The 19,093-nt window shown below is 33.1% G+C and overlaps 4 protein-coding genes and 2 pseudogenes across 8 annotated transcripts; 4 read left to right on the top strand and 2 right to left on the bottom strand.

Annotated features, from left to right (window-relative positions):
• The first annotated feature begins 173 nt into the window (after nt 1-173).
• On the top strand, nt 174-630 carry AT2G24761 (annotated as a pseudogene). Its single transcript has one exon.
• An 8,942-nt stretch (nt 631-9,572) lies between these two features.
• On the top strand, nt 9,573-10,639 carry GDU4 (glutamine dumper 4). Its single transcript, NM_128035.5, has one exon. The coding sequence runs from the start codon at nt 9,879-9,881 to the stop codon at nt 10,347-10,349; it is 471 nt and encodes a 156-aa protein (NP_565577.1). The 5' UTR covers nt 9,573-9,878; the 3' UTR covers nt 10,350-10,639.
• A 2,448-nt stretch (nt 10,640-13,087) lies between these two features.
• ARF3 (ADP-ribosylation factor 3) lies at nt 13,088-15,696 on the top strand. Of its 2 annotated transcripts, none has more exons than NM_179726.3 (8): nt 13,088-13,324; nt 13,443-13,481; nt 13,575-13,637; nt 14,214-14,232; nt 14,371-14,482; nt 14,858-14,905; nt 15,082-15,212; nt 15,328-15,696. In NM_179726.3, the coding sequence occupies exons 1-8, from the start codon at nt 13,222-13,224 to the stop codon at nt 15,359-15,361; spliced, it is 549 nt and encodes a 182-aa protein (NP_850057.1). In that variant the 5' UTR covers nt 13,088-13,221; the 3' UTR covers nt 15,362-15,696. The 2 variants fall into 2 exon arrangements, with proteins under 2 accessions (NP_850057.1, NP_001077955.1); NM_001084486.1 differs by having other exon boundaries at nt 13,126-13,324; nt 15,119-15,212; nt 15,328-15,598.
• A 325-nt stretch (nt 15,697-16,021) lies between these two features.
• On the bottom strand, nt 16,022-16,582 carry AT2G24780 (uncharacterized protein). The gene has a single exon (NM_128037.2). The coding sequence runs from the start codon at nt 16,237-16,239 to the stop codon at nt 16,081-16,083; it is 159 nt and encodes a 52-aa protein (NP_180051.1). The 5' UTR covers nt 16,240-16,582; the 3' UTR covers nt 16,022-16,080.
• Nucleotides 16,583-17,235: 653 nt separating this feature from the next.
• Nucleotides 17,236-18,545, top strand: COL3 (CONSTANS-like 3). 2 transcript variants are annotated; one of them, NM_128038.3, is made up of 2 exons: nt 17,236-17,937; nt 18,041-18,545. In NM_128038.3, the coding sequence occupies exons 1-2, from the start codon at nt 17,359-17,361 to the stop codon at nt 18,344-18,346; spliced, it is 885 nt and encodes a 294-aa protein (NP_180052.1). In that variant the 5' UTR covers nt 17,236-17,358; the 3' UTR covers nt 18,347-18,545. The 2 variants fall into 2 exon arrangements, with proteins under 2 accessions (NP_180052.1, NP_973530.1); NM_201801.1 differs by lacking the exon at nt 18,041-18,545 and having other exon boundaries at nt 17,298-18,023.
• Nucleotides 18,546-18,646: 101 nt separating this feature from the next.
• AT2G24791 lies at nt 18,647-18,979 on the bottom strand (annotated as a pseudogene). Its single transcript has one exon.
• Between the last annotated feature and the right edge of the window lie 114 nt (nt 18,980-19,093).

Here is a 19,093-nt window from a genome sequence, read left to right on the forward strand (position 1 = left end):
TCTCGTATCCATTTATTTTTCTTTTAGTGTTTACTAAATTATCTCTAGTTATTGACTAGTTTAGGTTATTTGACATAATTATCATTAATTAATTTTTCTACCAATGTACATATCCCACTATATATAAATTATGAATTATTGAGAAGGCAAATACCATCACTCTTTAAATCATCATGATAAACTCATCTAAAGGAAATCTCATATCCACTATGTGCTCAAAATTTACTATCTCTATAGTGGTGATATCTTTCATTTGTTCAGAAGCTCTAGAACACGATAGAGAACTGATTTCAATAACAGGACCTCTCATGACAGTCTCGATCAAAAATGAAAATGACTATTATTTTGGAGTTCCATTGTAAATTTGCAGATAAAGATTTCGGTTTTCGCCTTCTTAAAAAAGGTGAAATATATGAATGAAAATTTCATATTAATATTACGAAAACTACACTATATTTTTGTGGATTTAATGACGGACAGATAGATAAAGGTACTTTTGACATTTACATAGCGCTTAGAGATGAGGAAAGATGTAAAATTTGTACATGGGAAGCAGTAAAAGATGGTATTTATGGATATAGCGACAAACATCCTCAACCAGCTTTACTGTTTTATAAGTGGTTAAAATAGTAAACAATTAAGAAATTAAGATGTAATGAAATTTTAAATAAAAGTTCAAGTTACCCATTGGTTTATGCTTTATAGTAAGTTGGGGTTTTTCAGTTGTCTAAGAGCTAGAAAATCCTACAAATGTCTAGTTGCATGTTGAAGCTCTAATCCCTTTCGTCGGTTAGGTTAATTTTGTAGATGGAGGCTGATAAAACCCTATCGTATATCATATCCACTTTAAGAGTAGTAAAAATTTGACGATAAACCAAAAAAAAAACACTCTTTCCTTTCCACGTCATTACCGGCGATAAGTTTACCTCTTACTCCCTCCATCTCCTTTCTCCATGGATAGTAGAGCCCCCTCCTCTCGGTTCCTCTGTATCCATCGCTAGATTCCTCGATCTCGTCTGCGGTGGTTGATACTCAGCCAAAGATAGGAAGGTGTGGGAATAGTTTCTACCAAATGTTGTCTTGGGTGGTCTCTGCCTATAATTTTTTTTCTTCAGAGGTAACATGAGTTAGATCCTAGACTTAGAAATTTAGCAAGTGGGATATTGTGTGTTCACATTCTCCAAATGGTCACCAACTGCTAATCTCTCTTTTCCAGAGTTAATATATGTTCCAATTTGGATCATCTTAAGATCGTGGCATAGTGTCCATGCAATCTCTACTAACTTTTCAAAAATCTTAGAAATATCCCTAACCTCCACTTATGTTCATAGTAGAGGTTGAGATCATTAAGGTCACTCAAAAGGTCATTAATCAACGCTCCAAATCTCCATAGCCTCTAGATTTAAGTTTGATGTTTGTTAAAGTTCGTAAACATGAAGCATTGTCAGCAACTCTTACTTAATACTCCTAATACATTAGTGGAGGATTTTGGGTGTTTGTCTGCTTCTAAAACAACTCTTTTAGGTGCTAGGAAAACTGTCAAATTCACGAGTAATCTCCATTCTTTCTTTTTTGACATCTCAAAAAGTATTCATTCAATAAGGCTTAGAGCCTTCTCAATCACCATTTTTCCCCATGATGATTTTTTGCTGGCATGTAAGAGGCAAAAATGGACACAAAAAATACAGAGTATTCTCTGGTTAGATTACCGCTATTCATTAGTCGTCTTTTGTAAACACATATCAAACATACAAAAAATCTCAGTCGTACTATCATGCAGTGGAGTTATATGGAATTTACCGAACTTCGCTAGCAATGGTAGAACTTTGGTTGGTTAGAAAATCATCTCCTAGTGGTAACTTACGAGAAGATAGACCAACAAATGCTTTCCGGAGTTCTAAACCCGGCATTAAGTCACACTTTCACGATACCGTTAATGTACTCAAAATTTAATCACACTATGGAGATCCATTTGGAAAGTTTTTTCAAAATTAGGTGTGAATTATCTAATGAATACTCCTAGGTAGTGTTAACTAGGTTTCTATACGCAATAGAACACTTCTATGTTACTCTTGATTTCTTGTCAACCAAAGGAATTGCAAAAATTCCGAACTTCCTTTCTTCAAATGACCTTGCTTATTATCGTGGAGCCTTTTATAAGTAGTAATCTAACCACTCATAAGCTAAGCATTGCTTATAGTAACGAAGCTTGGTAAGATTCATTTCCAGATTCAATAGTAGTATTTGAAGTAATGTTAGGTCAGATTATTCTCCGTGATTAGTCTTTAAATCTGAGTTGATAATCAAAAGAATAAAACATTTTGTGCCGTGATATACATTGTTATATAGACAAGCTAGCAGATCTTTACATTAAACGACTTCTACATTAAGGAAAACAATAATGACTGAGCAGATCTTCTGGAGTGATTGTTGATATGTCGTGATTTCCTTGTTACTCAAACAGCTTCATGACCAAGTCTCCTTTAACCATGTCAAACCATTGGTTAACCCAAACCAACCTTCAATAATTTACACAATACAAACAATATATTTCCACTACCCAACCATCTCTTGGTCTATGGACCCACCCTTTTCGGTTAGCTGGTACGCTACTTGGGAAAGCTCGAAAGACTTGTTTTCTATCTATACAAATCACCGTAAGATCTTTCAATGTGTTTTGTTCTCACTCGCTTTAGAATTTAGTTAAATCAATTTCAGATTTTTAATCTAACAATTCATATTAAACATATCGAGATTGACAGTAATTTTCTTCATAGGCCATACCGCCAGTCAACACGTTTCTACTCATAAGTAATTGGTAGACATATATATTTTCTATGACGCTTGGGCATAATAAACTTGTAAGCAAGTTTGATTTGTTATTAATCAAGTTAAACATGTGTGATCTGTACAGCTACAACATGATAGGGCCATTGGGGCATATTATTTTCATATATGTATACCATCTTAATCATGCTTGCTAGATTTGTTTATCATCATAATTTATAAGACTTTAGGTTTAGGTAGAGTCGGCCCTGAGATATTTAACGCCACAAACAAAAACAAATGAAGACTTATTAATAAAAAAAGTTTTGTGAGGAAACAAAATAGAGAAAATTGAAAATAAAAGATGTTCAAAATTAGATAAAATGTCATTTAAATCTTCAGTTTACAATTTTCGTTCGTTTAAAGCATGAGTCTGAATATGCTGATTTAAAACCTTAATTTTTATGATGACTAATCACGAATTCTCGTTAATTTAGCCAATTGAGACACACAATTATTATATTTCGGCTTTTATGAACCAAAAGAGAGAGACACCAAGTGACGAGCAATGTACTTTGTTGAGCAATACATCTGTTTGGTTTATTATGGCTATGTAAAACAAGGTGTAAGAATGTGGTAAGTGTTGGTAACGCCTCTTCTTAGTTTTGTTAAATAATTTATGTTTAAAAAAAAAAAGATTCTTTACTAATAAGAAGTTTTTGGCTATGTTCAAGAATAATGGAATGGAGGGTATAATCGAGTTCTTTAGTTTTATAAAACGTAGTACACCAAATCTTTTTAGAAAATGTATTAGATGGACGTTTTTAAACAAAAATCTCCTTTTACCAATTTCTCTAGAAAAAACAGGAAAACACTGACGGAGGTTTAAACTGGTCATTGTAACCTTAAAGGCAAAAGTTTCTACTCATATGGACTAAGAAGAATTTTAATATAAAAGCTGCCGCTAAAATATTTGTACTTGATTAGAGTCATGGTTGCCCCACTTGGCTGCATGGCCGATTCTGACTTTAGGTTAATATGAATGTCTATATACCAAGAAAACTTTCATAGAATTCTAGGTTTCTAAACATATTTTGAAATTCAGAAACATATAAATTAATAAGATTTAGATTTAGATATTTGTTTTGGCCTTTATAAATGCTAAAATTGATTTTCAACGTAGGTTTTAACAAGGGAAAATCAGTTTTATGAAGAAATACAATTCTAATTTCTAAAATCATTTTATGAAGAAATACAATTAGAATTGTTGAGTGCGATGTTTTCATATCTTGAAAAATAAGTATTTTATATATATGTATGTCACTAAACACCCGTGAAACAAAACCCAAGTTGAGAATATATGCTCTATCTTCAAATGTTTTAAAACAATTAATGTATTTGTCCCCAATTCAAAAAAATAACATTTTTTTTGGTAATGCCAATTTAAATATAACTGTTATTAAAAGAAAAAGTCTTCAAAAAACAACACTTTCAAGTTTTGTTTTGCCAAAAAAACCACTATCTGTTTAATGTTCTATAAATACCACCAATAGTTTTGGTTTTCCAAAAGTACCATAACTACAAAAATCAAAAAATTTAAATTCTTAAGTTAGAATTGACTATTTTAGATTTATGTTATAGTTTTTAGGAGATAAGGTTTAGTATTTAGGTTTATGGTTTAGTTTTGAAAGTTGAAAGTTTTATTTTATCTTTTGTGGTATTTTTGAAAAACCAAAACTTAAATGTTATTTGTGGAACATTAAACAAATGATGGTATTTTTGAAAAAAACAAAACTTAAGTTTGATATTTTTGAGAAGAGCTTTTATTAAAATGTCAATTTTTGATATTCTTGGTTAATCATAGTAAAAACTATCACTAATGTTATCAGCATAAGCAAAAATTATTTAATATATACTTGGTTAATATGCGGATGCACTCTTTCATGATTTTTTCTTTGTTCGCATCCCGTGAACTATTTCTAACGCAATTTTTGAGGAACAAAATAACTTCAGAATAACTTTAGAAATCAAATTATAATGCATCGGATATTGATCCATCGGAATTCCATCATATATTATTTATTTGTGCAATTTATTATTAGGAATAAAAGTTTGAGCATTTCAACTCAAGTGGCTCATGTCATACAACCGAAGCTTGCACTTTGCAAAGTGGATGTAACGATCTATTGAATTATACATATACAGTATGTTGTCATCATCTATGGATTGTTTTATATCCATTTATATATAAATGATTGTCGTATGCACTAGATATTGAGCATATTCTTTCCCAAATGTATTTTACGTATTTACTTGCACCTTGTATTGGTTTACCTTAACTTTTTTTTTAATAAATGAACGTTTACGGCTACTATGTTTAAAAGAATACATGTACACTTTTAGGTAAGTAAACAACCATTTTTCGAAACAAAATAACAAAAATGTGCAAATGATGTTGTGGTGATCTACGGCGGATTCAAAGCTACACCATATATTGAGCCTTAAATTTAAAAGAATTGGAGGATGGTAATTATGTATTTTCCTTCTGCTTAAAACGACTGTGAGAATTGGTTCGAGAGCTAAAGAATTCCCCCAAATAGAAATCACTTTAGGTTTTGATTGGTAAAGAATGAGAGTAATAGTGTAATAGAGAAGAAAAAGGTGGAATGAATAGTTAAAAGAATAAAACAAAAAGAAAAACAAATGAAATTAAAAAGGAGTAGTACTTAAGCCTGATTTGTTAGTTATACTTATAGTATGAATGAAAGTCCAAAAAAATTCTTAGTTAAGAAAATACAAATAATTCACTACGAGATGATAGACCGTGCAAAAGTTGTACCCTCCACTTGAAAGCCTGAAAGGTTCAGGTGGAAGCTGACGAAACGTGGGTCATGAATGAATGTATCCAATATAATAGTGCAAATACATTTATTATGTTTCCTCTTACTCGTAAATGCAAATACAATTATATATAGTTACCAATATATATATATATATATATATATATATATATATATCATTGGATAAACATAAACTTTATTACTATTAAATTGCAATAACGACGAGGTGCTTGGTGCTTTTTTCTGTCAAAAAGGTGCTTTATATTCTAATACATATAAAAAAAAAAGGAAGTATATATTGAGGGTTTTTTTAATGGCAAACGTAATTAATTTATAATAGCGGTAATGATTCTCATTGTGACAATGTGCCAAATCAATTTGGACCAAAGATATTGTTGAGCGAATCTAATCTTTAAGTTGTGCTTAGATAATATAAAATAGAATTGAATTTGTGTAATGACAACGACTAGTGATTTCAAATTTTCTATGTTTTCTTTTTAATGTAAATTTTTTTTCTATGTTAATCTTGTCAGAGAAAAATAAATGAATACGTCCCGTCTTCGTGTCTCACTGTTGTAAGTAATTATGACAGTACAGCAAATCAAACTCATAGTATCGGGATATCGGCAGTTAAAACTTAAAATGATTCGAAAAATGCCAATCGACTAATATTATTAATATTAAGTTTACCTATTGACATTTCTTTTCTCTTCAGGTGGTTGACGTATTTTATTTTTTAACAAATTGCTCGATAAATATATATATATATATATATATATATATATATATATGTATATTTGCCCCTTATTCTAAAGAAGGCAAATGATACATTTCATTATTATTAAACACCATTTTATTAAAATTTATAGTTTATATGAAAGAAAAAAAATGTATATATGACCGCACTAACAAAATGTAATATATGATGAGATTTACAGGAAGAAAAAAAAAAGCAAAATATGGTGCAAAATGTATAAAAGAACAAAACTAATTAAGCAGAAGTTAGAAATCCGATCTTAACTTTAAAAACATAACATACCAACAAGCCCAAACAATAATTCTAAACACAATTTCATCATACAAATCCATTATAAATGCATCTAACCTAATGACTGGAGGATCATATACATCAAACCTAACTGCAAAAATGTATCAAAGAGAATCTGTAAAATGTTTAATATGCTTTAAGATTGTCGATTATATAAAAGTATATATAAAGTTAAATGTAAATGGAAGCGCTAACACAAACAAACAATGGAAACCATGTAAAATTTTGGCAATGATGCATCTTTCAATAGAAATAAAATGTTCTTCAAAAGATTATGCATAAACAGTCGAAGCATACAAACAACACAAGATATTTATTAATGTTATCCATATCATATGATGCGAAAACGAAATCACCGAATACCAGAGGAGAAAGATAAGCATTTAGATCACATCAATGCACCAATCGAGAAAATGGAAAATGAAGACAAGATGCACAAAGAGGTTTGTTGGGACTTTACCCCACAATGCTCATTCCCTCTCGTCCTTTCCCAATCATTTCTGTCTCTCTTATAATTGTGCAAACATTGTCATTTACCACCAAAGCAAATGTGCTCTTTCACTGTGCCTTATGTCGCACTAATATCTTTGTGGGCCTCTATAATCATCACAGATTTTGCGGGAAAAGGTAAAAATTCTTAAAAATATATATTGTATAAAATTAAACTGCTCTTCATCTTTTGTCAACATATATATTAAACTACTTCGAACACTGATATGCATTTTAAAGCATTTTTTAGAAAGACTTGAGTTAAACTAGTTTATTTACTGAGTTAATGTTTTTGGATAAATGATTCGTTCAAAAGTGAATATTTGGAACTGATCGATCAAAAGTTTTGTTGACTAGAGATAGACTGAGAGTAAACTACGCTATAGATATTCTGTATGCATTTTTTACAAAGACTTAAGATAAACTTGTTTATTACTGAGTTAATGTTTTCGATAAATAATTTCTTTAAAAGTAAATTTTTGTAGTTGGATCAAAAGTTTTCTTGACTAAAAAATGGACCGAGAGAAAACTACGCTATAAATTTGAAGGTTTGAACTCTTTATGTTTTTGACAAAAATAAGAACCCTTTATGTTCGGTAACTTCGATTAGTTAACTGGACTTCATTTAACTAGTTTAATTTCATTAGTCGATATAATTTTTCTGCCATTTTAATGGTATAAACGCCTATGTTTCAAGGGTAACAGAAAATAAGTATTAAGTTTTTCTCTTCTTTAGTTCGCAATGTGAATACATAGATGATTCCAAAATATGCTTTCTTATATATTTGTAAGAATTTAGTTTGAAAAACAGACATGGTCCTTTAAAATGGAACCTGTGAAAAAATATAAACTTAATTCTTTTAACAAAAAGAAAAGAAAAAGTTTATAACATTTGGGGCACAAATTTGCACCTGATCACTACATTTTAATATGATGACAGCTTTATGGATTATTGAGGTAGTGCACCTGGTGCACGGTAGTTGGTGTGATAGTAACAATTGGAAAAAAAAAAAAAAAAAAATCCCACATATGACTTTTATTTGCACTTTTGAAATTTTTTTTCTTTATTTTTCTTTTAAAAATATATTTTTAATATGTAAAATTACTAAATTAACTTTCTTAAATTAATAACAATTAATCAAAAACATATATATTTTAATATCAAATCAATTTATTTGTAATAATTAAAATAATTCAAAATATATATTTAGGGTAATAAATTTTTGAATTTGTTAGTCTTTTATAACTAACAATTCCAAATCTTTATTGCCCTAAATATGTTTTTCTAAACAATAATGACTAACAATATTCTACCGATATTAAGTCATGATTTTTTTTAAGCCATGTGTTATGGTGCAGATTTTAATATTCATTATTATTGTAAAACATTAAATAATTTACTTTGCAAAAAAAAAAGGAGAATTATTGAATTCAAGCAAAGTTTGGTGATATGTTAAGTTGAAAATTGTGTTTGGACTACTCGAGATTATTTTATTTTATATAAGTCCGATTGGTAACACAAAACTGTACAAAATTTTAGCTGTTAGCTATAACCAAAACTTTTTTTGGAATAGTGCAAAGTTGTACAAAAGAATTATACGAGAAAGCTGTACAGTAAAGTTAAGAGTAAAACTTTTTGTAATGTTTTTGATAAAGTTAATTTTTGCGAATGATAACTCTCAAAATAGTACAAGTTATATCGCTTTGAGAATGTGTTACCATTTAAAACCTATAACATGACAAATATTAAGTGATAGACTTTATAATACTTTTAGATATAGAAAAATTGAGAGATAGAAAATTTCTTCATCCAAAAAGAAAGAGAGAAGTTGGATTCCCAATTTGCGGGATCCCAAAAAAATAAAATCCCCATTAGGCATCATAGTGTGTCCTCACAAGAAGATAGATATCGTGCCATAAATTAGAACTGAGAGTAAGGGGTCTTGGAATCCATCTCTCACTCTCATTCCTCTGTCACTTCCAGAAACCAAACTATTCATCTATCTAAATTGATCTATTTGGCTTAAAGTATCTTAGAGTCATCAAGAGGAAACCCCTTGTCTTTCCAAAAACTTTCTCGATATCATGCTATCACTGACATATTATTGGATATAAGACTTATAAGTCTAATACCCAATTATTGTAGTTTGTGTAGTTGATTGATGTCAAAGTTCATATGGTTTCAAATTTATTGGTAAATATTATGATTGATATCCTTTTTTTGATTTTAAAAATCACCATTTATATATTTTTCAACAACCGTTAAGCAAAAATTTTAAACCAATCTGCGGTAGTTCTTGTAGGCATTTTTCAAGTTTTTTTTAGTGTAGTTTCTTAAAGATACTAAAATTTAATTTATCGTGTCTAGTTTAAATTTGTGTAATTAATGTTCGCTATCTTTCTTTAAAAAAACAAGCACCTTAACATATATATGTGTCTATAACAAAGTAAGTTTGAGTACATAATATTGCATGCAAATATATGCGGCAAAACTAAAAAGTAATAAACGGCAAATGAAAAAAAAAGCTGCTTTAATTCAAATAATTAAATATTCGGAGTGACTCACTTTCTTTTTCCCCAGGGACTTCTTACCTATAAATATAACACCTCACCACACCCATTGTTTCATTCATCTTTCCAGCTTTCTTCACTTTTTCCTTTATATAAAGTTAGAAAAACAAAAAAAACAAAATAGTTAGAAAAAATCTGAGAGAAACAGAAGAAACATAAAAAAAATGAGGCCATTGAGCATTAAACCAACATCGTTAGATGTAGCTAGACATGCCACATCAGTAGAATCATTTGGGAATCACCGACCGCCGATATCGCCGTGGCACTCACCGGTGCCGTACCTATTCGGTGGTCTTGCGGCGATGTTAGGCCTCATAGCCTTCGCTTTACTTATCCTAGCCTGCTCTTACTGGCGCTTGTCAACCTCCGGTGATGACTCCGGCGAAAGAGTCGACGAGGAAAAAGAGAGTCGGTCTGGAGTGAAGGCGGCTAGCGCGGCGTGCGAGGAGAAGGTTCTTGTCATAATGGCCGGAGATGACTTGCCGAGGTTTCTGGCCACGCCGGCGGCGAACAAATGCATGTGCGGTCACGAGGGTAGAATGGTAATTTTCAAGGAGGATGGTATTGGTGCTGGAGAGGAGAAAATGGGAGACAGAGAGAAAGCCAAAGAAAATGAAGAAACAACGAGTCAGTGAGCTTTTTTGTTTTCTTTTCTTCTCTCAGTCTTGTCTTTTTTTTTTTGTTGGGGAATTTTCCTTCGTGTTTTCACGGGAAATGTAAAATTTACTGAGAGAAAATTTTGGGTTATGATTAATGAATGTTTGCTTGTAATTTCCTATCCCCAATGGTGGAAAACTCGTTTTTAGTTTTTGTAATTCTCAAAAGTGTGATAGGTAACCTTTCTCATACAGCTTTAATACCAATCAGTAATAGAGTAAACTAAAACGGAATAACATAATAGTACTTAAAATTCTTACAATTTTATGTCATCACTAAGATCTACAAAAAAATGAATCATAGTATCATAACACTATGTTTGCCCAAAAAAAAAAAAAAAAGTATCATAACACTATTGATCATAAATTCAAAGCTTGCAATGTTTCGATGGAAACGTGATTCATCCCGTACACAAACTGTAATTTTATATACATTTTCAGAAACTAATGTAATGCATTAACCCTTTTGTATTACGTATATATTCTCACATTTTATATTTTGTAAGGAGATTCGTTTAGTTACTTTAATTATGAATTGTTATAATTGTGTCTCCTCCATGTATTTGTGTTACTTTCATATTTTCCTTGCATTTATATATTTTATTTACCATAGGATAGTTCTGAATTTGCTATCAACTTGGATATTTTAAATTAATTGAGACTCCATCTAGTTCACCGTCAAATTTTAACTATACTTGTTTAACTATACTTGTTATATAACGAGTGAATAAACTGGAAATAGTATTACTATTAACTATGAACTTACATTCGTAATATTCGAAAATATGTGCGTGAGTTAGTCTTGTCACAAGAAAAGGAATCATATTCTTTTTTTCATTAAACAAAAATTGGAAACACATATTATGGTATAAATCAAAAGATAATTCGATTACTTGCCCCATTTGCCTGCTTTACTTTCAATTTGATAATATCCCATCAACAAGAGTCTTGTTACATGACCAAATTTTCTTCTGTTCTCACGTTATTAAGTATTTTGAAGTGAAGTGCACTCCAAACAAACGTCTAAAACTTAAGGTTTGTATAATCCTCAATCAAAAACATTTTACAACTTATTTCTATTTTTTTATATTGGGGTCTTTTTCCCAGCTACTAATATACGATCACTTAAGTAATTTTTTGTAAAAATCATTAAAAATCCTAATAAACTCATTTGCGTAGTTCAATTACACACATACATATGTAGTAATATAAATATTATTTTCCGTTTTAAATTATCGTAAATGGAATGTCATTTAGAATTTTAATTTTATTCACCACAAATGTTTTTTTCTGTTTTAATATATTTGTTTGTTAAAATTTATATTTTCGTCGCTAATTAGTCCACTGAAATTATAATCCACAGGCTAGATAATCCACTGATTTCAACAAAGGTGAAAAAATTATATAACTAATATTTGTCCATTAGTAGTAGCTAATTAATTGAAAACGTTTGTTCTCTGAATCGAAAGAGCTGCATAAGAGAAAGGGGACACGTGTCAAAAACAGAGTTTAATATGAAAGCGAAGACAATGATTCTGTTTTGACTTATTTGTCATTTGCTGAGCTGTCTTTAGAGGCGCCGAGTAGCCGCGTCTCCCGCAAGAAAGTTCCAAAGCAATACTTCTTCTTTCATTGCATTCATTTCCCCAACTGTCTCAAACTTTGTGCCGCATAAGCAAAAGGTACAAATAAAATAATAATAAAAATAAAGGATGGCGAAAACAAAATTACTTGTATCAAACAAGAACATTTTGTTAATTTTTCCGAGTGAAAACATCACTTGATATGGATATGCGATTTTAGTTGTTGTAAGTTTCTCTAGCATAATTGATAATTCCTATTAACATCAATTTTGATATAGCATTAGGACTTCAATGTTTTTATTTTTAGGGTTTGTTCTTTTTGACTTCATTAGTCTAGTGGTACTTTAAGACCACTTTTTCACCTCACACATGGATGATCCAGACCTAGTCAAGCTAGGAGTGACTTTTATGTTTATATAATTTATACATGTTAAATTATTTTAGTTTTCTTTTTTAAAGGAGATGAATTTAATTCGGTGTGGATCCCGTCTCTAGAAAATATAGGGTCTTTGGGCTTGAACTTCCAAATATTCGAATAACAAAAAAAATTATTTTAGTTTTTAACCCAAAAAGAAAACATTTGCGATCAAATGTTATTGTAAACAACGCACACTAAAAAGACATTTACCCTTTTCGGTGAAGAGACACAGGGACAGCTACATGCGACCCAAAAAATGAGCTTACCCTCTATTTCACATATGTAAGAATATACTCTAATTAGACTCAGCATGTAGTATAAAGAAGGTGTTGACAAAAAAGCTCAAATAATTCGATAAACTAACAATGCACGGGTACTAATTAACAAGGAATTCTCATAAAATTGAAGGTAAATTTAAACAACAATAAGAGCATCCCAATTAGGTAAGAGATTTAGTTAAGTAATTGCGATCAAGGAAACAAGTACAACAGAAGTGGAAGTCTGTCTCTATATCACTTTCTTCCCTGATGCATAAACTTACCTCTTGTTCACAAACTTTGTTAACATTTTGATAATGCAATGAAATGAAATTAGAAATTCAAAACAAAAATAGAGAAAAGTACAACCAGTGGACTATAGTCCAATTAGTCAACCAAAGTAACAATGGGCCGAGCTGATAATATTTAGGCCCAAAAAAAGCCTCTGGACGAATCAGAGACACTGGAAATGAACGTTCTTCTTCGCACTAACTCTCAAAGAAGAAGAAAAGATCTGAGAGGTGGTCGAATGATCCAAGAGAAGAAGAACAATCTCTCTTAGATCGTTTGATCTGATCCAATCGAAGAAGAAGATGGGAATCTTATTCACGCGGATGTTCTCTTCCGTCTTTGGTAACAAAGAAGCTCGAATCCTCGTCCTCGGTCTCGACAATGCTGGAAAAACCACAATCCTCTGTAAATTCACTGCCTCAATCTTTCGCATTGTGTAATAGATTTGATATTTAGTAGCTAGGGTTTTTGATTCGATCGTTTTTTGAGTTGCGTTGATGTTTTTGATTCTCTGTGATTCCAGATCGGCTTCAGATGGGGGAAGTTGTCTCTACGATTCCGAGTATGTATCTAATCTCTCGATTATTGTATAGATTATGGATCTAGTTTATGTATCGTGATTTTACGAATTTTGGTTTTGATCTGATCTTTGCAGCTATTGGATTTAACGTTGAGACTGTGCAGTACAACAATATCAAGTTTCAGGTCTGGGATTTAGGTATGTTTTCGAAGAATGTGTTCGAACGCATTAAACTTTGAATTTGAAGTAGTAGAAATGATTTTTGGTATTATATGGAAGGGATATTCGAAATCTACAACACTATATAAGCATTAGATTAATCCAAATCAAACCATTTTCTGATGGATTCAGTTAGAGATTCTCTGCGTTCTTCTTTCTAAGTTGACTAGCTCCATGGTAGTAGATCTTCAGTGTCACTTTTGTATAATTGGAATGTTTGTCTTTTGTATGAATTAACGAATTCATGATCAGAATTTTCCTTGATTTGGAGTCCTTAGATAAGTTGTTGTCGTATGTGTCGTTATATTCGACTTTCTTGTTCCAAGTTATTACCTTTTCCAACTGGTCTTGATGAGATAGATGAAGTTCTTTGTATTCAAATTTGGGTGATAAAGAGTTCTGTATTATCACATCTTCTTCCTATAGTTTTTATTATTATTATTGTTTTGCACGTGTTGTATGTACATCTGTCTTGTTAGTTATATGCGAATGCTTTTGCATTTTACAAAATTGGTTCAGCGACACAGTACATTAACAAGAACTTTCCTATGACAGGTGGACAAACAAGCATCAGGTAGCTTAATGACCTCGTTTCTCATTTCTAGATATGATGAACATATTGCATCTACTGTGAAGGAATGAAGAACAGAAATGCTCCATCAAGATTATACTGTTTTTGTTTTGCCCAATTTTCTAATGGTATTTTTGACAGGCCATACTGGCGATGCTATTTCCCGAATACACAAGCAGTGATCTATGTTGTTGACTCGAGTGATACAGATAGAATCGGGGTGGCGAAAGAGGAGTTTCATGCAATTTTAGAGGTAAAGTACTGCTGAGGCTTCCTCTTCTTATACTGTTGTATTATTTTGTGATGGACTTCTTGCATCCAAAAGTAATTGAGGTAAAACGATGATGATGTATATCGGTAGTTGAATGGAAATACAATATTGGTTCAGTTTCTTGTTTAGGACTTGTTATAGATGCTTGTAAGTTGTATATCAAGTATTGTTAGCCTTCTAATAGGTGATACTGAAATTGAAGTATCTCGGTTAGTACTGGACGGAAAGAACAAGTGATCATTTCTCTCTGTAGATCTTGCTAGCTAATCTTAAACTCTCAGCAACAATGCTTACTTGAGTTTACCTCTGCCACTGTCAGCATTTAACTCGCACTATCTTTTCAACTATGTTTTATAGGAAGATGAATTGAAAGGTGCGGTGGTTCTGATATTTGCAAACAAGCAGGTTAGTAGTCTCTAAATGTTTGCTCTTCCGATTAGTTTGGGCTGATTCATCTGGAAATCTGTATTGGTTTCTGTTGCTAAAAAGCTTTAGTTTGTTTTGCATGCACAAGACACTTTTTTGCTGATGAAAAATCTATAACTATTTGGTCTGAGTTTCATTAAATCGACTTAATTTAGGATCTTCCCGGTGCACTCGATGATGCGGCTGTTACAGAAGCCTTGGAGTTGCATAAGATAAAGAGTCGTCAATGGGCAATCTTCAAAACTTGTGCTGTGAAAGGCGAGGGACTTTTCGAGGGATTGGACTGGTAAGCACATTCTGAAACCGAACCATTTTCTTGGTCCCATTATTGAAACACTGAACCCATTTCTTTATGCATTTCTTCTCAAATATTCTTCTCTCATTTCCATCTTGATCTTCAGGTTGAGTAATACATTGAAGTCGGGAAGTGGCTAAAATCATCGTCATACACCAATCTGTCACATTTCTCAAGAGTGTAACTTTGATCATTTTTACTTATTGGTTTGTTTAGTATCTTTTTTTTATCTTAGTTCTTCATCTTAAAGAGTTAATATCAATGACATGTTCACTTAATATTCTCTTTTTGTTGTTTTGTTTCATTCTGAAAGAAAAAACCCAACACAGATTTTTGATTGAGACCCATAAGGGGTAATATCATCACTTTTTAACATGAAATATTGAACTGATTCCAGACGAAACACTGAATTGGTTCCAAGTGGTGTTTTTGCCGACTTGGATTCAGAAGCTCAAACGTTTGGGGTTTTAGAAGTCCTAATTTATGTAATTTGTCTGCTCCTTAATTAATGATAAAATTGTTGACACTATTATGCCATTTAGTAGATAGTAAGATTTTTTTTTAATGTTTTCAAAGAGGCAAAAATAATTTGCAAGGAATATATAGAACTAGCAAGATACTAGCCTAAGCTATTTGATTAACTTTCCTGCTAATAATGCTAGTATGCTACCAAAACAAAACACAAGCGATTTGTGAAGCTCTTTCTTAAAGAGTCCGGCTCGGCGTTTAGAGAATGTAACTTGACGGTGGCTCTCTTTCTTGATCTTACCATAGAATCTTTTATATGGCGGGTGTTGAGCAAATTAACTTAAACAAATTTGTTTTATTATCGTAACTCAATAAAAATTACGATTTCTAGTCATAAACAAAAGGCTGTACATAGCATTAGGCCTGCTACGGATCCGGATATCCGGGTTTTTTGGAGTATCTGGATCCGTATCCGTATCCGGCGGATATGTAGTTTTAGGATCCGCATCCGGATCCGTAAACCTCGGATATCCGGATTTCGAATATCCATGAAAAAACCGGATATCCGCGGATATTCGAGATCCGTTTATTTTTGGGAACAAATTCAATTTCCTATTTCACCAACCAGATTGAATTCACCACCAAAAGAGATCGACGTGTGCCCGACATCAGACTTTGCAAGGCACATACCACCAAGATCTCGTCTTTAACGGTGTCCAATCTGCTCCTCCTCATTCATCTCCGCCATCGACACTTTGAATCCCATGTATCATCATTCCCGTAAGTAAACTTCCGTCCATAAATTTACGACGGTGGAACCGAGATGAATATGGTGGGGAGACGGTGATGAAGATTACATGGAGATGAGATGGAGATAGTGAAGGAAATGGTGATGAAGGAAACATTCACGGCGGCAGAAAAAATATGTTATGAAACCCTAATAGTTAAGTCCCAAACAAACTCAAATTCCATCATTTTGTCGTAGTGGGCTAATATTGGACTATTGGGCTTAACATTGATAATGTGTATTTGATTAAGCCCAGGATACAAATATAACTTAAGCCCATAATACAAATATGTAGACATATTGAACGGATGCGGATATTCGGCTCTGATTTTTTTCATAATCTGGATCCGTATCCGGATCCGCCGGACTCGTATCCAGATCCGCCGGACTCGTATCCAGATCCGCCGGACTCGTATCCGGATCCGTCGCACCTAATTATTCGGTTTTCCGGATCGGATCACGGATCCGGATTCGAATACCCGCGGATAACGGATTTTAGTCCCAGGCCTACATAGCATCTACGGTAATTATTAACTATTAAGTAACCATGGGTAAATTCGAATTTCCTTGCCGACAAAAAGAAGGAACTTTCCATTCCTTTTGTGAAAGTCCGTGAGAACATGAACCCAAGTTAATACACCTTCACATGATTAGCCCCACTTCTCCTAAATGTCTCGTAAACTCCAACTATTCGGCTAAGATTCACTAACGTGTCATCTCTCTATTCGCTATTCCCAGATCTCCATGACCCACTTCACTCCCTGCGCGTCCGGTACAATCGCCACTTCCATAACACCAAGAGTCAATACAAAAAAAAAGCCGACTCCATTATTATCCCTCTCTCTACAAAAAAAACAGTAGAGAGAGATATAGAGAGCATCAATGGCGTCGTCGTCAAGACTTTGCGATTCGTGCAAATCGACGGCAGCAACTCTATTCTGCCGCGCAGACGCCGCGTTTCTCTGCGGCGACTGCGACGGTAAGATCCACACAGCTAACAAACTCGCATCACGTCACGAACGAGTTTGGCTATGTGAAGTATGCGAACAAGCACCAGCACACGTCACGTGCAAAGCTGACGCCGCTGCGTTATGCGTCACGTGCGACCGTGATATCCACTCAGCTAATCCACTCTCTCGCCGCCACGAGCGCGTACCAATCACTCCTTTCTACGACGCTGTAGGTCCAGCAAAATCCGCTTCCTCCTCCGTCAATTTCGTAGATGAAGATGGCGGTGACGTCACTGCTTCGTGGCTTTTAGCTAAAGAAGGAATCGAAATCACTAATTTGTTCTCCGATCTTGATTATCCGAAGATTGAGGTAACGTCGGAGGAGAATAGCTCCGGTAACGACGGAGTTGTTCCTGTGCAGAATAAGTTGTTTCTTAACGAAGATTACTTCAATTTCGATCTCTCTGCTTCCAAAATTTCTCAACAAGGATTCAATTTCATCAACCAAACTGTACGAATCTCTCTCTATCTTCTTAAGCTTCCATGGATCTGGAAAATTTTCAGATCTAGATCTGAAAGTTTGGATCTGATTTGAGTTTGTGAAATGTTGTTAGGTTTCGACGAGAACGATAGATGTACCGTTGGTGCCTGAAAGTGGAGGAGTGACGGCGGAGATGACGAACACGGAGACGCCAGCTGTGCAGTTATCACCGGCGGAGAGGGAAGCAAGGGTTTTGAGGTATAGAGAGAAGAGGAAGAATCGGAAATTTGAGAAGACGATTAGGTATGCGTCGCGTAAAGCTTACGCTGAGATGAGGCCGAGAATCAAAGGACGTTTTGCTAAGAGAACAGATTCGAGAGAGAATGATGGTGGAGACGTCGGAGTTTATGGCGGATTCGGTGTTGTTCCGAGTTTCTGATATTTTCCGGTGAAAGAAACATGGTAGTAGTATATCGGTTAATAGCAGATTAAGGATAATTAAAACTAAAATGTTTCCTGATTTAATCAGGGGCTAAGTTATTGTTAGAAGATTGTTGTTTTTTGAATTAATTCTCACAATTGTATCCTAAATTATATAGTTTACTTAATGTTGAACTAATAAATTTTGATTTACAATCTCTGTAAGAAATCGATATGCAAAAATAAATGAGTTGAGCTATTAAGATTAACATTCATATAGAACACAAACTCATACAATCAGCTGTGGTGGTGTCCGAGACTGCAAAATTCAAGAGGCGATGGAGGCCAACGTTGATGGTGAACGAGGCCAGATTCGAGAAGCAAAAACTTGTCACGCGGTTGAAGAGAAAGAGCATTTAAAGAAGAGGTGGTTGTGGGTTTCGATACCGTTAGAGCAAAGCACACAAGCTGCAGAGATATTCAGTCCCCAACTTATGAGCCTGTCTTTCTTAAGCAATCTACCTTTCAATGCAAGCTAAGTGATGAAAGAATACCTTGGCACTGCATTCTTGAACCAAACAACCTTATTCCAAGGAATCAAAGTAGAATGTGCTCGTAATTGCTCTCAAGTTTCCTTAGAAGAGAAAAATTGTGCAAAGAAACCAAACATTAAGATATTTAGTTATTAATGAAAATTCAAACATGAGAAAAAACTTAATCAAACGAAAGCAACACAAAAGAAGAAGAAATCTACATATTCTAAAAT

Source organism: Arabidopsis thaliana, chromosome 2 (genome assembly GCF_000001735.4).
Source record: "Arabidopsis thaliana chromosome 2, partial sequence".
Classification (NCBI taxonomy): Eukaryota; Viridiplantae; Streptophyta; class Magnoliopsida; order Brassicales; family Brassicaceae; genus Arabidopsis; species Arabidopsis thaliana.

What these genes read in the sequence shown, in the direction of transcription:
- GDU4 (NM_128035.5), top strand. Translation starts at nt 9,879, where the DNA reads ATGAGGCCATTGAGCATTAAACCAACATCGTTAGATGTAGCTAGACAT.
- COL3 (NM_128038.3), top strand. Translation starts at nt 17,359, where the DNA reads ATGGCGTCGTCGTCAAGACTTTGCGATTCGTGCAAATCGACGGCAGCA. An exon ending in TCAATTTCATCAACCAAACT is followed by an intron (nt 17,938 to 18,040) that starts GTACGAATCTCT and finishes AAATGTTGTTAG; the next exon opens with GTTTCGACGAGAACGATAGA.
- AT2G24780 (NM_128037.2), bottom strand. Translation starts at nt 16,239, where the DNA reads ATGGATATTCGAAATCCGGATATCCGAGGTTTACGGATCCGGATGCGG.
- ARF3 (NM_179726.3), top strand. Translation starts at nt 13,222, where the DNA reads ATGGGAATCTTATTCACGCGGATGTTCTCTTCCGTCTTTGGTAACAAA. An exon ending in AGTTGTCTCTACGATTCCGA is followed by an intron (nt 13,482 to 13,574) that starts GTATGTATCTAA and finishes TGATCTTTGCAG; the next exon opens with CTATTGGATTTAACGTTGAG. An exon ending in AGTTTCATGCAATTTTAGAG is followed by an intron (nt 14,483 to 14,857) that starts GTAAAGTACTGC and finishes TATGTTTTATAG; the next exon opens with GAAGATGAATTGAAAGGTGC.